Source organism: Cyrtonyx montezumae, unplaced genomic scaffold (genome assembly GCF_038088225.1).
Source record: "Cyrtonyx montezumae isolate F1298 unplaced genomic scaffold, pur_monq_1.0 scaffold_8, whole genome shotgun sequence".
In the NCBI taxonomy this organism is placed as follows: Eukaryota; Metazoa; Chordata; class Aves; order Galliformes; family Odontophoridae; genus Cyrtonyx; species Cyrtonyx montezumae.
The window spans coordinates 108,422,524-108,441,615 of record NW_027072089.1 but is presented as its reverse complement, the minus strand read 5'-3'; the positions used below and the strand labels follow the sequence as shown (position 1 = coordinate 108,441,615).

Genomic DNA, 19,092 nt, shown 5'->3' with positions numbered 1-19,092 from the left:
CTATAAAGGAGTTTAATGTGCTATGAATTTTCAGTTCAGTGCTAGATAAATACTACATCACTGTGTAATGTGACCTGTGTTTATGTATGAAATGATATGAAAGGTTTAAAAACTGTTAAAACTTAGTAACACAGCTAATTCAAGAACTGAAAAACTTGGAAAGTGCATTGTGCCATTTGTGTTACCTTCCACCTGCTAAAGTCTCAGTTTTCTGTTTCCTCATGACTTGATGCATAGCTCTGTGCCTTCACACTGTTAATACTACAAGTATGAAGTAGTTTCTTGTCAGGTTTTCTGTACCTAATCATCCAGGCATGGTAGTGGAATAGGTACATATTATAAAGTAAGAGATAAAGATGAAAAAATACCTGCCAATTTTGTGTGGGCCAGTAGCATTGATATCTCTTTTTAATCAAATCTCACACTTTAGAAGTAACTGGAAAAAACATGATTTTATAAGATTGCATATAGACACACAAGATATATTACATTTACATGGATTATATTCTGTTGGGGTTTTCATTACAGAAAAGCTAGGCTCAGCAATGTTAATGTTCTTCTAAAGTAGAGTGCGTTTTGAAAGTGTTAATTTCTGAATTAAGAAAGTATAGGGAAGAGCAAAATATTACCAAGCAGTGTTTGAGCTTTTAGATCTCAGGGAAACATACTGTCTCTAGCATCTTGTCAGCATCCCATGGTGCATACCCTCTCCTTCAGCCTCACTGAAGTTTGACAACTTCATCCCCTTCAACTTTGTTCATTTTCCAGAGCTCTCTATTTAAACTTGATACGTCCGCACTTAACGTAGATATCTGGCAACTGTTACCTCTTCCAGGACTTTAGCTGAGAAGGACACTTTCTTCTTTCTCCCTCCTTCTGTTCATCGCCTCGGAGTTGTAAGAATCTTAAAGAATTAAGAGCATATGAGCCTATGAGCAACTGAGACATATCAGTTATAAAATTCTGAAAAGGAAAATGTATTTATAGAGAGTGATGCATGCTAAGGTATTAGCAGAGCTACTTAAACCCTTTTTACACCACTGTATGTGTTGTCCTTACAGAGGTGAGCTTGCGTATTGCTACAGCTCTCAATCTACTGCAGGACCAGTTTATGCTAAGTCCATCTTTCTGCTGGAGTTGAGCATCAGGGTACTCCAGAAATGCTGCACCACTTCAGTGGGGGAAATAAGGAGGTACATGTTGAAAATGCCAGCAGAAGGCAATCTTCCACAGACCTGTACTTCAACATATTCAACATAGTCTGAGTTTGAGCCTGGGATATTGTACAATTCTTGTCACTGCTGTCCTGGTAGTGATGCATTCCTGTCCAAGAAAGGTTAGAGCTAATATATACAAAAAATCTGGTAAGCTGGTTTCTGTCAGCCTTTTAAATATAGCACGTGTAAAATGAGTTCGTATATAAAAGCTTGTAGGATTATAACCAAGACGTTGAAAATTTTCAACAAAACATCAGTTTGGTTTCAGGAAACCTTCACAACATTCACACTGTTGATATCCCTGTAAGTGGGTGTAAGTGCTAACAAACTGCTGTTTCAGAGAACCAGAACAGTCCTAGTTTATTATGGTATGAAATAATCAGAATAATATGTGTAATAATTCATGTAGAATAACAAAATATGTTGCAGCTCTAGCAATCATTTTGCTCATAATTATTAAAAGGTCAGCCACCTTGTTAGATTTTTGTATAGTATGTGTATGTTGGCTGCACATGGCTGTAAAATGCACAAGCATTGTACATTTTACAGTCTGCGAATCTGGTAACAAGAAAGGGAAAAATCATTTTGATCTTTTGTGAAGGAAAAAGACTAGTTTGTTTTCTTCTCTCCTTGCTTCTCCCTCTTTGGGAACAGATGCAGTCTTTCAAATATTTTACTGTAGGTTTTAAGGATAGAAGTGAGATATTGCCATTACAACACAGGAAGCCAAAGCTCCTGTAGCCTCAGAGAGGGAAACAGAAAACACAGCTTTCTAGCTCACTGCAATTTCCTTGTGCTTATTTAGGGGGCCCAAACCTGGCAGTGTTTAATGTTCTGAACTAAAAATAGAAGTGCAGAGAAGAGGGGAAAAAAAAAAAAAGAATGGGCAGGGAAGCACTTTCTGAGATTACTTGCTTTCAAGGGCAAATATTTTATTTACTTCTTGTGTTCCAGCTAAGAGCTTCTTCAGCTCTCTCAGTCTTGCTCCTACAAAGGTAAGCTGTCCTGCTGCTCTGCCTGCCCATTCACTGCTATATGCAAAGAGAATGGCCCAGAGCACACAGCTGCAGCCAGGAGCTTGGGTGACAGAGCGCCATCACCTCAGTAAACCTATTTCTGGCAGCACCCCATAACTCTGGCACTTCTAGCTGTTTGCTGTTCATATAACAAGATGATTTTTTTTCCCTTGAGTTTTGCTCTGCAAAGTGTTTTGTTTGTTTGTTTTTTTAGTTGTGAAGATGTCACTCCTGGAGATTTAATGATCCAGGATCTGATTTGTGTCCAGAGGAGTCCCACATGCCCTCATCTCCTTCTGACGTGTCATTCATGTCTCCACATAGAGCACATTTCTTCCTGTCTTACCTTTGTCACAGTCAGCAATTAACTTAGACAGTATCTACGTGAGAACTTCTTCCTTCATTAACTTTGTATTAGTGTTACTACTAGCTATGTGTCAGTGGCCTTAGAAAACTCATGGATGCTGAGAGTTGTGCCAGGAAGGTGCCTGCCTGCCTGAGGGTGACAGGAAGAGGCAAAGAGAGTTGCATGGAGGTCACATTCTTACTGAGCTTGCCATTGTTAGATTACCAGCTAATACGTATAAACAGGCTGCAGTGCTGCCCGTCCTGCCTGAACAGGTGAATTCATCATACCTTCATATTGAAACTGTGACAGGGACTCTTGGCATCACTGGGACTGTGTGATGTGAGGTCCCCACCCAGGAGCCAGTGTGAGCAGCTGCTGCAGCTGTGGTTTTGACTGTGGCACAGCCTTGTGATGCTTTGCAGGCCACACCCTGTCCTGGCAGGTGCTGCCTTGCCAGACCACACATTTATTTGGTCCCTTTTTCATGTGGTCTCCTTTAGCCAAAGCAGCCAAAAGCTAATATCTAGCATGAAAACATGCAGCTTTATTGAATGCCTATACAACCTCTTAAAAACCCTTCTTCTGAAAAGACATCGCAGCTGTGTCCTACAACCTCCTCCACTTTTAGGAGGGCTGGGCCTCCAAAATCATCTGCAGAAGGAACCATACATCACCCAGGTGAGTCAGCCTGGGTCAGCATAGCATCTGAATTACTGTGTCTCCAGAGGCAGCAGCATAGCTCCAAGGAAGTCCTGTTGTGAAAGGGTGGAAGTGATGGAGATGAACCTAGTGAGTCACATGCTGTGCTGGGGTTTGGGAGCACTCCTACCACTGGCCCCGATAATAGGCAAGAAAGAAGGAAGTGATTAGTAATTATTGTAATTATGAAATAAATTAAGGTAATTAGCCTCCTCACCTGTTGGTGTTGACCTAAACTGGAACTGTGAGATTCCAGCCCCACTGGTATCATGTCAGCTTGAAACTGCTCCCCGCATTAGCTTCTCTTAGAACTGTCTTTTGTGACACTGTCCACCTGAATAGAGGCAGAGCTCCCCAAGTAGCAGGCCTTTGAAGTGAAAGTTTATTTAAACTTCCTCTACCACAGGTATCTTGCACCTGATGGTGATAGCCAGATTTGTTGTGACAGGGCAGAGATGCCAGTTTGTTACCCATTAAAAGCCTTACGTAGTGATTATCTTAGAAAAAAACCTTTTATTTCTCTCTTTGTGGCTTTTCTATTAAGATCAGTGTGATATCAAGATTGCATCTTGGAGGAGTGAAGCCATATGATTTCTATGGCCTACTGCCAGCTGGGGCTGTGTCAAGGTACCAGGGGTGGGTGATACCACTGCCAGTGGGCCTGCTCCTGGTGTGGGGTGGTTGGGAATAGGGGCCCCAGAGAGAAGTAGAGTTCTCTGCCTCACAGAGACAAGCAGAGTAGCAGAGAAAAGGATGTTAAGAGGATGGAGTAAACAAAAAAATAGGAAGGCAGAAGGAAGAGGAGGTGAGGGAAAAATAGATGATACATCCTGTGTCTGCATGAAGCAAAGTAGAGCATGCCATCTTGTAACAACACTATGTAAGGCTGTACATATGAGTAGGAAACATGAGGAAGCAGCTTCTGAACTCAGTTCGCATGTGTTACATGTTGCTTAGGCAAAGACTGCCTGTGGTGAGTGAGCTCAGCTGCCAGGTTCACCCTGATTTGGGCCCTTCAAAACTGACTGCAGCCCCAGAGAGTACACTTGGGGTAAGAAGTGAATAAAAATAGCCAAGTGCTCCAGCTCTGGTGGGAAGTTTTAGCGACAGTATTGATTGTTGCACTGAAATATTGTCCATTCTTTATCCCTGGGGGAAAAAGAAAAAATTTCCTTAGGGGAAAAAAAAAAAGAGCAGTTGGGGTGTGATGTTCTTTTACAGAGGCCTACTGGTAAGTTTTGTAACCTACGTTATTAAAGTTGCAAGTAAGCATCATGGGAAGTTGACAAGATGCTAGAGACAGTATAATGAACAGAACTGTTGTGCTGTTACTACTTCCAGTGACTCATAAAATACTGATAGCAGCCCAGAATGCCTGGTGACCAAGAGAAGGCTGCTTCGCCCACGAGGAATGTGCTAATGAAAGAACACAATTGGACTTCATACTCTGAGAAATTCACTAGAAGGGGAAGAGTTCCTCTTTCTCTATTTGCATTGAATTCATGAATAAAACAGGTAGGAGACCAGGAGGAGTCCCATCAGGAGCAAGAAGGGAGGGAGAGAGGTGTGGGTTGGGCTCAGGGCTCTGTCTGGGCTGGGAGCTGGGGTTGGTGGGCTCATGGAGCTGGGCAGGGAGGCTCCTCGGGTTGCTCTGCATCAGGCTATTATTAGTTGAGTCATTTCACATGGCCTAGGTAGGCCCCAAAAGCTCCAGATGATGACTAGGTAATCAGTGGGCATCAGGCACGCCCTGAGCTGCATTTTAATTTTACTCTTTTGTTGCATCAATAGTGCAGCCATCTCTTTTGCTGGAATAATGTGCACACTTCTGTGTTTAAGCTTGCCTGGTGCTCATAGTGAGTCCACTCAGTGCTAGTACGCTCTGGATGTGATGAAGGCTTGGGAGCCCCAGCTGTGAGCAGAGCTTTCTTGGAGCAAAAGCATCCTGAAAAGGGACCTGGAAAAGGGAGCTGGTAGTGGACATCACCTGGCTCCTGGCTGGCTGTGGAACAGATGAGCAGTCCTCCCAGAGTCATCAGGCTGCCCAACTGAGCTTGTGAGCTGGGCAGGGGGTAGCTGTGCTCACCCAGCTGCCACTGCAGCTCACTGGGAGCTACTTCCAGGCTTGGCTCCTCTTGAACAAAGCCAACAAAATACTGTAAGGATGGAAACTGAAAGATGTGGGAAGGATTTTTAAGATAATGTTTTGAGTTTTGTTCTAAGTTAATATATTTGTAGCATGTAGTTAATGGTCAGTGCACTGCAGGCATTCTGTTGTGCTCAGATTGAGCTATGTGTGTGTTACAAATGGGAAATAAAGATCTGTTTGCTTGTGAATTCAATCAACAGAAAAACTCAAATATATGAAACTTAGAATGTCATATATACAGTCATGTCAAAGCACTATTTTTTTTTTCTGCTTTCCTAATGTAGCATAATTTGTTATGGCCCAATTATATTCCTGAAGCTGCTACAAGTCAACTTAACCCAAGTTATACCCTGTGTTTCCGGCCAGTAAATGGTCTTTTCTTTATTCCTTTGGCAATTGCCAAAATTTTAACTGTCCCTGGAGCAGTTTAATACAAATCCTTGGGGTTTGCTTTGTTTTAAAAAACAGTAGCTCAAGTTAGAATGAAAGCAATGATGTCATAGATGCCATAAATAAACAAATAAACTTACCTATCTCCAGTTTAAGAGTGTTTTCTTTTTAAGTTGTTTCTCCATGATGGCAGGCAACACTGCATTTGTAGCGACATTGGTGTTTATAGATGTTACTATGGTAACTGTAGCCGTAGCCACAGTCTGGTACACTTAGTGTTCTGATACACTTACTGCTCTGGTTATCTGGCAAGAAGGTAAAATGCAAAAAGCAGAGACGTGGTGTAAGGCAAACATGCTCTTGCGGCTTCAAGGAGGAATTGTTGGAATACCGAGTTTTGTCTTTATGTTAAATAGCATGCAACTGCATGCAATGTGACAGTGCGTTTTGCAAACGACCCTCATAAACGCTCCATAAAATGTTTTCTTTCAGTGGAAGTAAAAACTTATCGGGCTTTTAAGAACTGTGAAGAGAGTAGAGGGAGAAAACTAAGGTGGTTCACCTGGGGAATGATCTTGTGAACACTTGGCTGCGCTGCTGCAGACATAAAGGCCCTAACATGTATTGGCCAGCAGTGCTAAAATAGTAAATGCGTGTTGCAAATTGAAACGGGTAATTTACTTGTATATGGGTGTGCAAATGATAGTGGGTTACATAAATACCATTAGCAGTGGAACGGCTCCAGCAGCTCCCGTCAAGCGCAGCGTCCGACAATGGCCCCCGGCCGGTGAGAGCCAGCTATTGTTTCAGAGGATCTGCTCGGTCGTCTCGTCTGCAGAGCGGTGTAAAGCTGAAAGTGAAACTCCGCGGTGACAGTTTCGTTTTCCAGTCCGGGGGCAAAGTGGAAACGTCGCCGACGGAAAGAAACGAGAGCGGAGAGGGTGAAAGAACTGCTCTTAAATGGTCGTTACCGCACAGCGGCTGTTTACCATTCTAAAACGCGACTCGACCGCTTCCCTTAACAACAAAGAATATTCAGGTTGAACAGAAGCGATTTCATTTTATTTATTTATTTATTTAATTAATTCTTAACGCTCTGGGAAGGCGGGGAGCTGCGTTTCCCGTCGCCTCCGAGGGCAGCGGCTCCTCCTCCACCTTCTCCGCCGTCTTAACGCGGCGCGGATGGCAGCAGCCATCTTACGGGTCGCTGTCACAGCTGCCGGGATGGACCGCCTACATCGGGGCAGGGGATGGAACGGTGCAGGTGCACCAGTCCGGAGATGTTTTATTTGCAAGCACACGTTACGCACTGGGATCCCCCTTCCTCTCGGTATCGCAGGCTGAGGTTGGCGCATCAAAGGGCTGCGGATCGCGCACCGGAGCCCGGCCTCAATCCCGACCTTTTAAGCCGCGGTGCCCCGCCGTGGAAGTGCCGCTTGCGGTTTCTCACGGCTCAGCCGCGATTTTTACATACGTGTGACACAGCGTAACTTCCTCGGGAACTCAGTGCGCCGAGCGCAGTTACTGTTGCGGGGTCATTCGCCTAATCGTTGCTTTCAGTTAAAAGGTAGTAAGCGTAGGACGGCCCGCTGTCAACACTTGGTCCCGGGCCGAACGGAGACGATGCAAGGAATGGAGCACAGGGTCTTCGAGTGCCGCCCCTTCCCCGGGAGCCCAAACTCAGCGCACTGCGGCCGCCGCCCAACCCCGCGCAGCCCGGCGCTTCGCGGCTGCGAGAGGCGGGCGCCGGCTCCCCCCGCCCGGCGGGACAGGAGCCGCCCGCGGAGCGCCGGGGCCCTCCTCCCGCCCCCCCTCCCCCTCAGCCCCCCCCCCCCGGGGAGCAGCCGGCGGCGGCGGCGGCGGCGGCGCAGCGAAGGGGAGGGTCTAGGGCCGGGCGCACCGCGCCGGCCGGCCGGACGGGCGGCTGCCGCCGCGCCGCGGGCATGGCGGAGGCGGGCGGCGGGGCCGCGGTGGGGCCGGCGGGAGGCGGAGGGCCGCAGCAGGGCTCCCCGGCCGCCGGAGGGGTGGCGGCCGCCGCTAGCGGGGGCTCGGCCCGTAGCTCCGCCGAGAGCCCCGGGGGGCCCGGCTCGGCGCGCACGGCGGGGAAGAAGGCGCAGCTGCGCGCGGCTCCGCGGGCCAAGAAGCTGGAGAAGCTGGGTGTCTACTCCGCCTGCAAGGTACCCGGCCGCGAGCGCCCACCCGCCCACGGAGGGTGGGGATTGACGGAGGGAGGGGAGGAGGGAAAGGCAGTGCCGGGCCGGGTCGGGCCGGGCGGGAGGCGGCGCGGCTGCAGCCCGGCTCTCCCCGCGGAAGCGGTGGGTCCCGCTGCCCCCGGAGCTTCCCGGCCGGCACCGGCCTCCGCGCCTCGGGAGCGGCGCCGGCGTGCGGCCTCCGCCCACGGGAAAGTTGCGGCCCCGCCGTCACGTAGCGCCCCGCGTCTCCGCCGCGCCCTGCCCCGGTTTCCCGCTTCTGTTCTGCTTCCTCGGTGCCTCACCGCGCCCGACCCTACACCTGCGGCACGCTTCTTGGCGGGGAGGGGCCGCCACACGCCTGCTCGCTGCCGCTGGGGGAGCGCGGCCGGCGCTGTGCTGCCCCCGGGGGTCGATGAGAGCGGTGGCGGCATCGCTGTGTGTGCGGTACGGAGCCGCGCCGGGGCTGTCAGCGCGATTTCTGGATGCGCAGCGAGCTGTCACGCCCGGGTTGGCAGCACTGATGCGAAACCTTCCCGTAACGCTCTCGGCGCTGAAAATAATTGGGCTGTTTAGTGGGAAAAAGAAATGTGTTTCTATTCTTGCTGTTCCCTTGCTTTGGGACCTCCAAGAAGGCAAGTGTGAAATGGAAACCCCAAACTGATGTGAGGGAGCATCCCTGTGCAGGTCCGCAGCCCTGTGTGGTGATGCAAAGAGCTTTGCTGTCTGCTGGAGCCATGTCGCAGTGCTGTCATGTGGGGGCAAGCTCAGGAAGCCACACTCCTCAGTGTCTCTTTGCTTTGGCCTCGTTGAGTCCGTGGCATGCTGCGAGGTTGCACCATGTCAGTCGGTTAAAACCAGCCAGCCCTGAAAACCTGCAGCCCTCATGGTAGGTGGGGACATGAACTGAAGCTTTCCTGATGCAATGAAGCAGTGTCTCTGTGTTCTTCTTCCTCAGTGCCTCAGCAGCCCCTGAGCACTGGGAGTGAGGTGGGTGCCACTGAGAGGGCAAGGCCTGCTGCCAGGCCTGCCCTGCAGGAGTGTCCGTTGTCAGCCCAGGGGTCCTGCAGGGAGGCTTGGGTGGTGCTGCCTTTGGCTGGGGTACCCTGAGCTTCATCCTCACCCCCTGCCAACAGTCAGCCACAGTACAGTACTCAGTGTGACTCCATGCGCAGATTCTAATGCAAACCTGACCTCTGCTACCTGACTTTCCTTTAGGAATGTACTGGCAGATAGCATTCCTCAAGATCTCAGAATGTCAGCAATGAGACATCCTTGTAAACTCATCCACTGCGTTCTCCTGTAGGGCAGGGAGAAGATAAAACTGGGTGGAAGGATGTGTTGTGTTTCTTTCTGAACACCTGGCTTCAAACCACTTGGGCCTACGATAGGCTGTAGCAGCATAGAGGGGAACACTGATCTTTTTCTTACTCTGGGTTGCAACTCCTGTTCCACTTGTTCTGTGTGTGTGGGAGCTCAAGCAGACCATCTCTGAATGAGGTTTCTGTGGGTAGCAGCCATGTTGATCTGCAGATCTGTGTAGTGCTGTACATGTTGGAGGGCAGAAAATGTGTGACGATTTCCTTAGTGTTGACAACCTTTTCCTATGTAAAATTCACCACACAATGCTGCTACTTCAGCACACAGAATGTATTAGAAACTTAATTAGAAACACCCCAGAGATGCAGGGAGTGGCAGAGCTGTAAGTTTGCTGGGGCTGAGCAGCAGCGTGAGAAGATGGACAGGTCAGTGGCTGTGAGAATGCCTGCAGTGAGGGAGGAAAGGTGCCATTGTGGAGAGGAGGCTGCAAGCAGAAATGGGAGGGAAGGCACTGCTGAGCAGTGAAAACTGAGCTTAGGGAGCTGCTGTCCTGTCCTAGGACTGGAGATATGTTTGCTTGTTTTTGTTTGAATGGTTTGTTTTTGTTTTCCTGCTAAGGAATAGAGGCAGGCGAGTGGTCACCATGGAGCTGCACCGCTTGACTTTTCTCCTTTGAAATAAAAAGCTCTGGGGCAGAAGGGCAGGAACAGACTCTTCTGTGTAAAACAGCCTTTTAAATGCCCAAGTTTGTGTGGGGAGAATGTGCATTCTGAACAATAAGAGATATGTAAGGAGTTGGCAGAGTTTCCCTGACTTTTAGAAGTACACAGTAGAGCTGTATTTGTGCAGCATTTGGCATTTGGCAGTCACTCTGACTGTGTCCCTATGAATGATCGCATACATCATTCTGGTTTTGCCCTGTGTGAAATTCTGTATTGGACACACGAGTTTGCAGTGCTTTTCATAAAAGCAGCACTGTGTTGCTTATGCACATAAATATACTTAATGAAGATGGAGGAGGAAGTCTTATTTTTTCCACACTACTGGTTTGTGAAAACACAATTTTCTTTCCAGACCCATAGGGAATTTTTCTTAAAAATATATTGAAATAGTACCTATTTTGGTAAAATAGATTTTCTGTAACATTGGTTATTTCTCAGTGTATGTTGCGGTAATGTCTAGATGCTTATAATGTAATTAGAGCTCCGTCACTTAAGGCGTTTGCACAAACAGTGGGGAATAACACCTTCATAAAGGCCCTGTGCTTTAAATAACTAAAACAGCATGAGTAGAGCTAGAGGAGATTTGGCCAAGGCTCTGTGAGAGGCGAGTGGCAGAGCCCAAAGTGTGATCTGGGTCTCCGTGCTGCAGAGCAGCTGCTGGCCCTTGGCATGGGCACTTCTCCCCACTTGTGATCCTGCACAGATGTCTGTGGTGTTTTCCTGCTCCCACACATTAAAAACTGCTCATAGGGTCATGGTTGCCATAACGTTGTGTATTTTTTCCTGACTTTGATAAGGCTGATCAAGATGAGGCAGGCTGGACTGAGTTATTAACTCAGCTTTGCACAGTGAGAGTACAGTTCCTTGAAGCTCCACTGAAAATGTATAAAAGTTATTTTCTGGAGAAATTAAGGAGGGTGTACAGAACACCTCAACCTTCCTTATGGAGATTAGTATGTTTTGTGACTATTACATGCTGAATTAAAGAGTTTTCATTTAAATCAAATAAGAGATCTACCAATAACCTCACAAGATGGGAAATGGATCCCGGTTTATAATAGAAGCCTTTATACAGTAGTCTTCTTCAATCCTGTAGGTGTGAGAAACCAGAACAAAATACAACATAAAATACCTGGATTGATCTACAGGGGAAGAATGCTTTGGAATGATTATTGAACTGATTGATTACTTTGTATTGTTAAAGGCAAATGTGTTGGATGCCTTCCTGATACACAGGAGTAGATCTGTGAGCAGCATCTGACTGCCTGGTTGCTGAGTATTGTACACAGGAGTAGGAAAAATAGGCATTTAAATTTCCTCCAGGTTTTTGTTGTGGTTTGTGTGGTGTTCTTTGTTACAGCAACAATTTGAGATAATTGTTATAGGAGGCAGCTTGTTACAGTAGGTTATTCTGCTCAGCTTTTGTACTGGGAGGAAAAGTAATTTTTCTGGAGCAGTTGTATATGCTGGAAACAAGAGCCACGGTGCTGTGTATCTGCAGCGTGCTGAGTGAGCTCAGCTTTTCTGTTACTGGGCAGGGCAGGCTGTGTGGTTTGGAGCTGAAGAGAGCCCCGAGCAACAGCTGCTGTGAAACTCAGTTTTAAGGCTGTTGAAATCTTCCATTCTGTAGTTAAATTAGCTCGAAACTTGCCTTCCTATGCCCATTTCACCTCTCAAAAAAGGGAGGAATGTTTTAGGCAATAAGATACTGTAACAGGGCTCACTTAGTCATGATAATTATTTAGTAACACCTTCTTAACAGGGTCTGGGGAGTGCAACACTAACTTCCAAAGGAAGCTGCTTCTTTAAATCATGTTACCACTGTACCTTTCAAGACCCATTTTTGACCCAACACGGGTGTATTTGGTATTTTTAAGGAAATGATAGCTTCAGTTTGTCCAGAGCTGCTGTTTGCATGGCCTTGAGCTATTGGACCATTCAGTTTTCCCCAGTGTAGCACTGTATCTAATATGGAAGGTGTCCAAAAATTATTGAAACTATACCACTGTTCAGTGCAAAATGTACATGACTTCTGCACTGGTTTTGTGGGGAGCAGGAGCGTGTGGTAGTTGTGTTTGGTTACACTGAACTCAGTTTTATTTAAAAATGTCAATTTAGGTGTGGTGGTGATCCTAGGGCCTGGCAGGATGGCACAGCTTACTTTGCAGGCCTCAGTAAGCAGAAGTGCCCATCTTTCAGCAATGCCTTTATCAGAGCTCCACAGATGTCCCAGAAAACAAGACCCAAGGACTGGATGTGTAGCTTAAATGCTTCTTTTGCTTCCTCCCCCCAGCTCTTTTGATCTTAAATTAAGTTTTTGTGGAGGTGAAGTCATACTTTATTTTCAAATGAAAAGCAGATGAGTGATGTTAAAAAAAAAAAAAAGTAAGAAAGAAACAAAAAAGCTGAAGATAGTCAGGGAAAGGACTGAATTAACAAAATACAGTAGAAGACTTGAAACAACTCCACAATTGAAGTCACTGAGGAATGCACATCAAGTATTCAGTGCAAAATACTTGCACTGTCAACATCTACAATGAAAGCTTAGTTTTAAAGAGGACCCTTTTGGGCTGCATTCCCCCTTGGTTAGCAGAACTTTTATGCTGATTCTGGTGTTTTATAGAGAGAATGAAGACAAAAACAAAAAAAAAAAAAAAAACACCCTAAGAATTGTTAGAGAAAGATCTCTGGAATAATTCAAACAATACAAATTAACATCTGCTTCAAAATATCTGGCAAGGAAATGCTACCAAGGGCTGAAAAAGATCTGCCACCGAACACACTGTTTTTATTCTACTGTGCGTGGGTTGATACTTATTTTTGGCAGCTTAACTGAGCTGTTATCGCAATTCATACATCTGTTTGTTTGCATCTTTGCTGTTAATTATTGTGTGACACTAAAGTTTGTGTAGTTACTCACTGTTTATAGATTTGTAGGCTTTATCATAAACATTGTGTGGTGAGCTTCTGCAAAATGCTGCTTCCACTTGGAAAGGAATTTCTCAAAATGCTTGTGCCTAGGTTTGTGGGGTCTATTTGTGTGTACCGTTTTTCACTGTGGTGTGATTTAAGGCAATTAATGATGAGCATTGTGTTATGTCAGCACTTTACAGAGCTGAATATTTGTCCACACAGCTGTATGGAAAGGATCAAATCTTGCTCCCCTAAACTAACATTTGGTCTTTTTTTGTTTGTTTGTTTGAGAACTTACAATTCTCTCTCGAATTTTCTTTGGCAGTATTCTCATTTTCTGACTGTCTTCTCAGTTTCGCTCCTTGTTTTAACTGCAAAAACTCTCCTGGCAACATTATCTCGTTCATGAAGCAAATGTGGATTTGGCTTTAGTTTTGCCTCACTTGTAGTGCTAAATGAAAATGTATCTTCAGATCATCTCACGTGCATCTCCAGTCCTCACAACAGGGCAGTCCTTGGTTCTCAGATGCCACTCAATCACTGACCTCTGTTTCTAGTCATCAAACATTAATAGGTCCTGTAAGTTTGGATAACAAACAAAAATAAAACTCTCTCATTGCCTGAAAAACGGCAAGAGATGCCTTCTACCACAAAATAACAGCAGCCCATTTTCACTTCCTTGCCAATCCTATTACTCACAGAAAAATAATGTGAAATTCGCTGTAAATCATTCCAGGTTACATTTGCTGAAGCTTAAAAGTAATTTTAATTTTCCCCAGATTTCTCCTTGTTTCATGTTGAAATCTTCCTGATGCAATATTTCAAACATGTCATCTGCATACATGCAGTATGCTGGGAGAGCCTCTGGGTCCAGGCAGTGCAGCAAGTGCCCTTTCTAAGGGGAGTATGAGGAATTGGCTTTGCTGGGCACTTGCAGGTGTGCTTCTGAGTCATCCTGGTGCTGAAAGCACAGCTCTCCCTCCCCTTCTTCCATGTCTGAATGCTGTCAGTGCCTGGGGCCAGGAGTCTGGTTGGATAAACACTTATGCAGTAGGAATGGTAAAAATATCACGTGGTGCTCAGCAGAACACAGGCAGCAGTTGTCCCAGTGCTCAGGTTGCTAAATATTGAAATTGGAGTGGACGTGCATTTTACCATCGATCTACAAAGCTGTCAGTTTTAGATGCTGTCAAGCTGCGGTCTTTTCTGCTTCTTTTGGATACTCCTTAGGTGAGGTGAGATTTGGAAACATAATAGGAAAATGAAATAGGTTCCTAAAATAGACTCTATTAAATGTATTCAGAATCGTTTTGAAAAATGTCATGTTAGTGCTGAATGTATTAACACCACCATTTTTCCTTCTAAGGTTGATTCAGTCATAAATATCATGCAGCAATTGGCACGCTTTCCTCACGGAGCTCTTGGCACTGCAAATTCATGAGGAATTCATCTCATTACGGCCCAGTGCACAGATATCTCTGAACAGAAGAGAAACATTTTTTTCTTCTGATTAAATCTTCAAATGGAAATATGAATGCTGTTAGAAGAACCTTACCATCAAAATAACTTAAGAACTTTTGGATGTATGGAAAAAAAACCCCTCCTGTAAAGCTGCTCTTCAGATAACTGACACTGCTTTGGACTTAGCAGACTGATTTGAAATGTGATTACCCAAGCCCCCACCATCCCCCTTTGTGGCCATCTCTGTTAGCTGCAAGCCCTTGGTGTTGTGTCAGTCAGTGACTGGAACTACATAGGTTGCTCTGAAAGTAATGCTTCCTATTTATTTCCTTAGAAACTACAGCAGGTACAAAGCCGACAATAGCACTATTTAATAGAACAAATTCTCACCTACCAAACACTTTTTCAACATAGTCACCACCATTAGCTGTGTGGTTTTGTCAGCAATGAACAAGCGCCTGCATGCTGCGCTTGTAAAAAATCTTTATGTCCATTCAGAACGTGGCTTGTCTTTCGTGTTGATGTTGCTGCTGCTGAAATGCACCACCCACTGCCTCACTGTGTCCACATCCACTCTTTGATCTACACAAATTTTCAGCAAGCGTCAGTGAAGGTCAGTGGGTAGATTTTTTTCTGCACGGAGGAATTCAGTTCCACACCTTTGAAATTCCATTTCAGACATCATTTTGACTGCCCTAAGCTGCCGTCTGTCACATGGTAACAAAATGTAATGGAATATTAGAGGGGAAGGTTCAATCTCTACTGCCATGCCGACAACATCTGCCTCTGACATGCACCAATAAAATAAAATTGGAGGCATTACTTACAGAGCAGCCCTCAAAGATTTTCCTGATGTCAGGGTCAGGGTAGCCGTCTTTGACATTCCCTGCTGTTGATGATGTGACCAAGCCTTGCCCTGGACAGCTTTTTTTGACTAGCAGTTACTGTTTGCTTATTTCAATGTTTGGTTAACCCTGCTTGGCTTGTTATGTGCTTATTTTTAGTTGCATGATTTCTTGCTGCCAGTCTAGCTGATAAGGTAGTGATAAACATATTGCCTGCTGGATAGCCTGTATGTGTCTAAATCATTAAACTGTCATGGTGGTTCTGTATGCTGTGATATGATCTGTTTCTGTTGATATACTGGTAAATGTTTGAATGCTTCTTTTATACAGAGCCTAGAATGAGGGCTTTCTATAAAGCAGCTGGCCAGAGTTTGTGTATTTATACAGCTTGGATACCATGATAAACCATGATAATCTCTATATTTGGAGTACGATTCCATTTCTGATTATATTTAGAATATAAAACCTAGCAGTGTGTTTTATTAAAAATAAACGACTTGTAATTAATAATATTGTTTCCTATTGCTTCAGAAATAGTTTCGCCAAGTTCTCATTTTATTGTTGTTGGTTTGTTGTTGTGGTTTTTTAACTCTTGTTTATTGATATTCCCTTACTTCGATTTCAGGCTGAGGAATCATGTAAATGCAATGGCTGGAAGAACCCCAACCCGCCTCCTACTCCCCCTCGGGCAGACCTGCAGCAGGCAGTTGTGAGCCTCACTGAACCATGCCGCAGCTGCAGCCACACACTGGGTAAGATTTTGTCTTTCGCCTGGAATCCATGTGTTTATACCCAGAAGTCTGCACTCTTGCAAGATGAAATTCAAGATGTCGTGCCAAGACCTAGAAATTGTTGGACATAAGTGTCAGTTAACTTAGATTAAAACACATGAGAAGTATCCCAAATTAATTTCAAAGAAATAGGACTAAATTACAACGCCTAACAACCCAGGCACTGTAAGCTGTTAAAATGTAAAAGCACCATTAAGATACCCATAGACGTTTCAGTACTTCATATAACATACACATTAACCTCATGTTGTTGGTTGGGATTTTTTCTGTTTATATTTTGTAAGGACCTGCACTAAATCTTCTGCTAAATATTTTTTTTTCCTGCAATTGAAAATAGCTAGTTATTGCACCAACAAGCAAAGAAAGAGGAGACATTACTGTAATTTTTTTATTTAAAAATGGTGCTTGTCCCAACTAAAAGCAAATATTTAATAAAAATTAAGCTATCACAAAATTCAGAATGATTTATACAGAAGCAGTTGCTTTTACTTTTTTTTTTTTTTTTTGACCTCACCATAATTTAGGACACTGTAATGAGGAAAAGGAAAACCTTCACAGTGGGCTTTTTATTCATTTATTTTTTTAAATAGCATAGAACTCCATAGGGATCACCTTTATTTTATTTATTTATTTATTTATTTATTTAAATGAGGAGAGTGAAGGACAGGGAGGGTATGACTTATTTCTTTTCTACTTCCTTCTCACACCATCATTATGTTCAACCTGTTTCTGGGCTTTTCAGTTCCTTTCTGAGTATCACAAATCCCTGTTTTTTCTTGCCAAAAAGATTTACAAATGCATGTTTATCACAGAATGTTTGGTCACTTTACACATGTTAGTTTAAACCTTTCATCATGCTGCTTCTGTTTCTCTGTGCCGCCTCTGGTTGTGCAGCTAGGGTAGTTTGTGTTACCTGTTCCTTTCATTCCTGGCCTTTGGAGAAAGATGCTTTTCATTAAAAAAAAAATCTTATGAGATGCTGTGTCTATCAGTTCTCCACTTTTTTCTGGAATTTGTGGATGCTAATTTTTTATTTTTTTATTTTATTTTTTTAAGAAAAGCTCTGCTTTTGAAGTTGAAGCCTGATTTTGGTCTATTAGAAATCTTTTTTTTTTTCTTTTCTGTCAACTGTGACTAATGAAGATGATGTTTCATTTGAAGTAACTAAAATAAGTTGCTGTCTGTTTCCTCAGGCTACTGAAAAGGTTGTGTTTTTGTTTTTATTTTTATTTTTGCAAATATAACAGCAGCTGAGGTACAAGTAGAGCAATACAAATGAATGGGACTATTTAACTCCAGTTTGGAGTAACACAGCATTTGATGGATGTCTCTGTGTTAAAGCTTTTATTTTAATAATAAGCTCACTATTGGCTGCAGAAATTCAGGAGTGGGATATTGAGCATCCGAAGAAAGGTTTCTTCACTATGTTATCAATTTCTCATGCAGTGCTTGTCTAGGATGGAACTTTTACAGGATGAGAATAGACAGCTGGGAATATTAAACTGTCATATCTGACTTAAAATCAGAAATGAAATAGTTTTATTCTGCCTAGATTGCTGAATATTTTTCCTTAAAGAAAGCCTGTGAGGGCCACCTCACTTATTTTCTCAGAACTTAAGATGCTCTGTTATAAATGTTCATTAAAGTGGAAATGAATGCTGGCATCTTTTTAATGTTCTGAACAGAGATGTCTTTCTTACTTGAAGCTGCAAGAATTTGTTGAATTTAAATGCTTTGGCAACTGTCATACTGAACTACAGCTTTCCTTGGAGGCCACTAAATACAATCATTTTCAAGTTACGGTGAAAAATTTTTACCAGCCTTAATCACATTGTCATATGATGATAATAACTGTCTTAGTAAGAGATGTACTGATAAGTGTTGCTAAAAGACACAAGGATTTGGATACTCAACTTTTAAATGGTTTTACTTTCCTTTTAAAAGATATTTCCTCATCCTTTTGCAGAAAAGTATATGCATACAGTGTGCTTTGGCCTGGGGTCAGCTGAAATTATTGTTGTTTGTAATGCAAATGTTTCTCATTGCCTTCTCACTTCCTGAGGCCAATTGCTTAAAACAGCTCTACATCAGTATATGTCCCACTTCACACCTACCAACCTCAAGCTGTTTGAAAATTACAAATGCGGAACTTGTTACTTAGAAATTATGAGATGTTAGAAGTTGTTTGGTTTTTCTTTTTCTTTTTTGGTAAACTTCTGAGCGAATGAATGTGTACAGTCTGCAGAAGCTTTGTTTGTATAGTGTGCAGAAAACATTATTTAAATTTACATGATTGGAACGTGCGAAAATTTAGCTGATAATGTCCTGTTTAAAATAAAACCCTATTTATGGAGCCAATTTTTTAATCTTCACAAAGTCACATGCTGCTTGTATCAGCACCTGTTTTACCTAGTTTTTGTGTTTAATCAAGAAATTTTGTCTCAAAAGCATGGTTCATCTCATATATAAAAAAAAAAAAGAATACTTATTTATATATTACAACATATTAATACAGGCAGACAGGACTTATGTTGTCTGTGATTTCAGTCAGCCATATTCCTTATGCTGTGGGAATTACCTCCCAGCTCTGATGTGACTTACATTTCACTAGGCTCTGGTAAGAGGCTCTTTTTAAATAAGGTTATTGCAGGATCTTTACCTCTGCAAGTATGGCCTTGTCGGCTTAGTTTGAAATATCTTGGGAAGTTCTTTTGATATGAATTCTCTCAACTGGCTTTTTGCATGTTTGGATTTTATTTTGCTTAGCTGCTCATGTTTCCCACCTGGAGAACGTGTCTGAAGAAGAAATGAATAGGCTACTGGGGATTGTACTGGATGTGGAGTATCTGTTCACCTGTGTCCATAAAGAAGAAGATGCAGACACCAAACAAGTCTATTTCTACCTGTTCAAAGTAAGCTGAACTTGTGCAGGATCTTGTCAGTTTTTCCACTCTCACATGTAAGCTAATTTCATTGCTGAAAATGCCCCTCATGCATGTACTGACTTTATCCAGTGAGAGATTTTCTTTTC

General features: G+C 43.8%; 1 protein-coding gene across 8 annotated transcripts in view; it reads left to right on the top strand.

The window, feature by feature from the left end:
* The first annotated feature begins 7,714 nt into the window (after positions 1 to 7,714).
* Positions 7,715 to 19,092, top strand: part of KAT2B (lysine acetyltransferase 2B) — a 38,247-nt gene continuing 26,869 nt past the window's right edge. For 4 of the 8 annotated variants that reach the window (XM_065752526.1, XM_065752525.1, XM_065752527.1 and 1 more), the window contains exons 1-3: positions 7,715 to 7,997; positions 15,896 to 16,022; positions 18,828 to 18,973. In XM_065752526.1, coding sequence (XP_065608598.1) covers positions 7,764 to 7,997; positions 15,896 to 16,022; positions 18,828 to 18,973 — 507 coding nt within the window. In that variant the 5' untranslated portion in view covers positions 7,715 to 7,763. Of the gene's footprint in view, positions 7,998 to 13,744; positions 13,902 to 15,895; positions 16,023 to 18,827; positions 18,974 to 19,092 lie in introns of those variants that run through there. The other 4 variants (XM_065752530.1, XM_065752528.1, XM_065752524.1 and 1 more) reach the window with 3 other exon arrangements.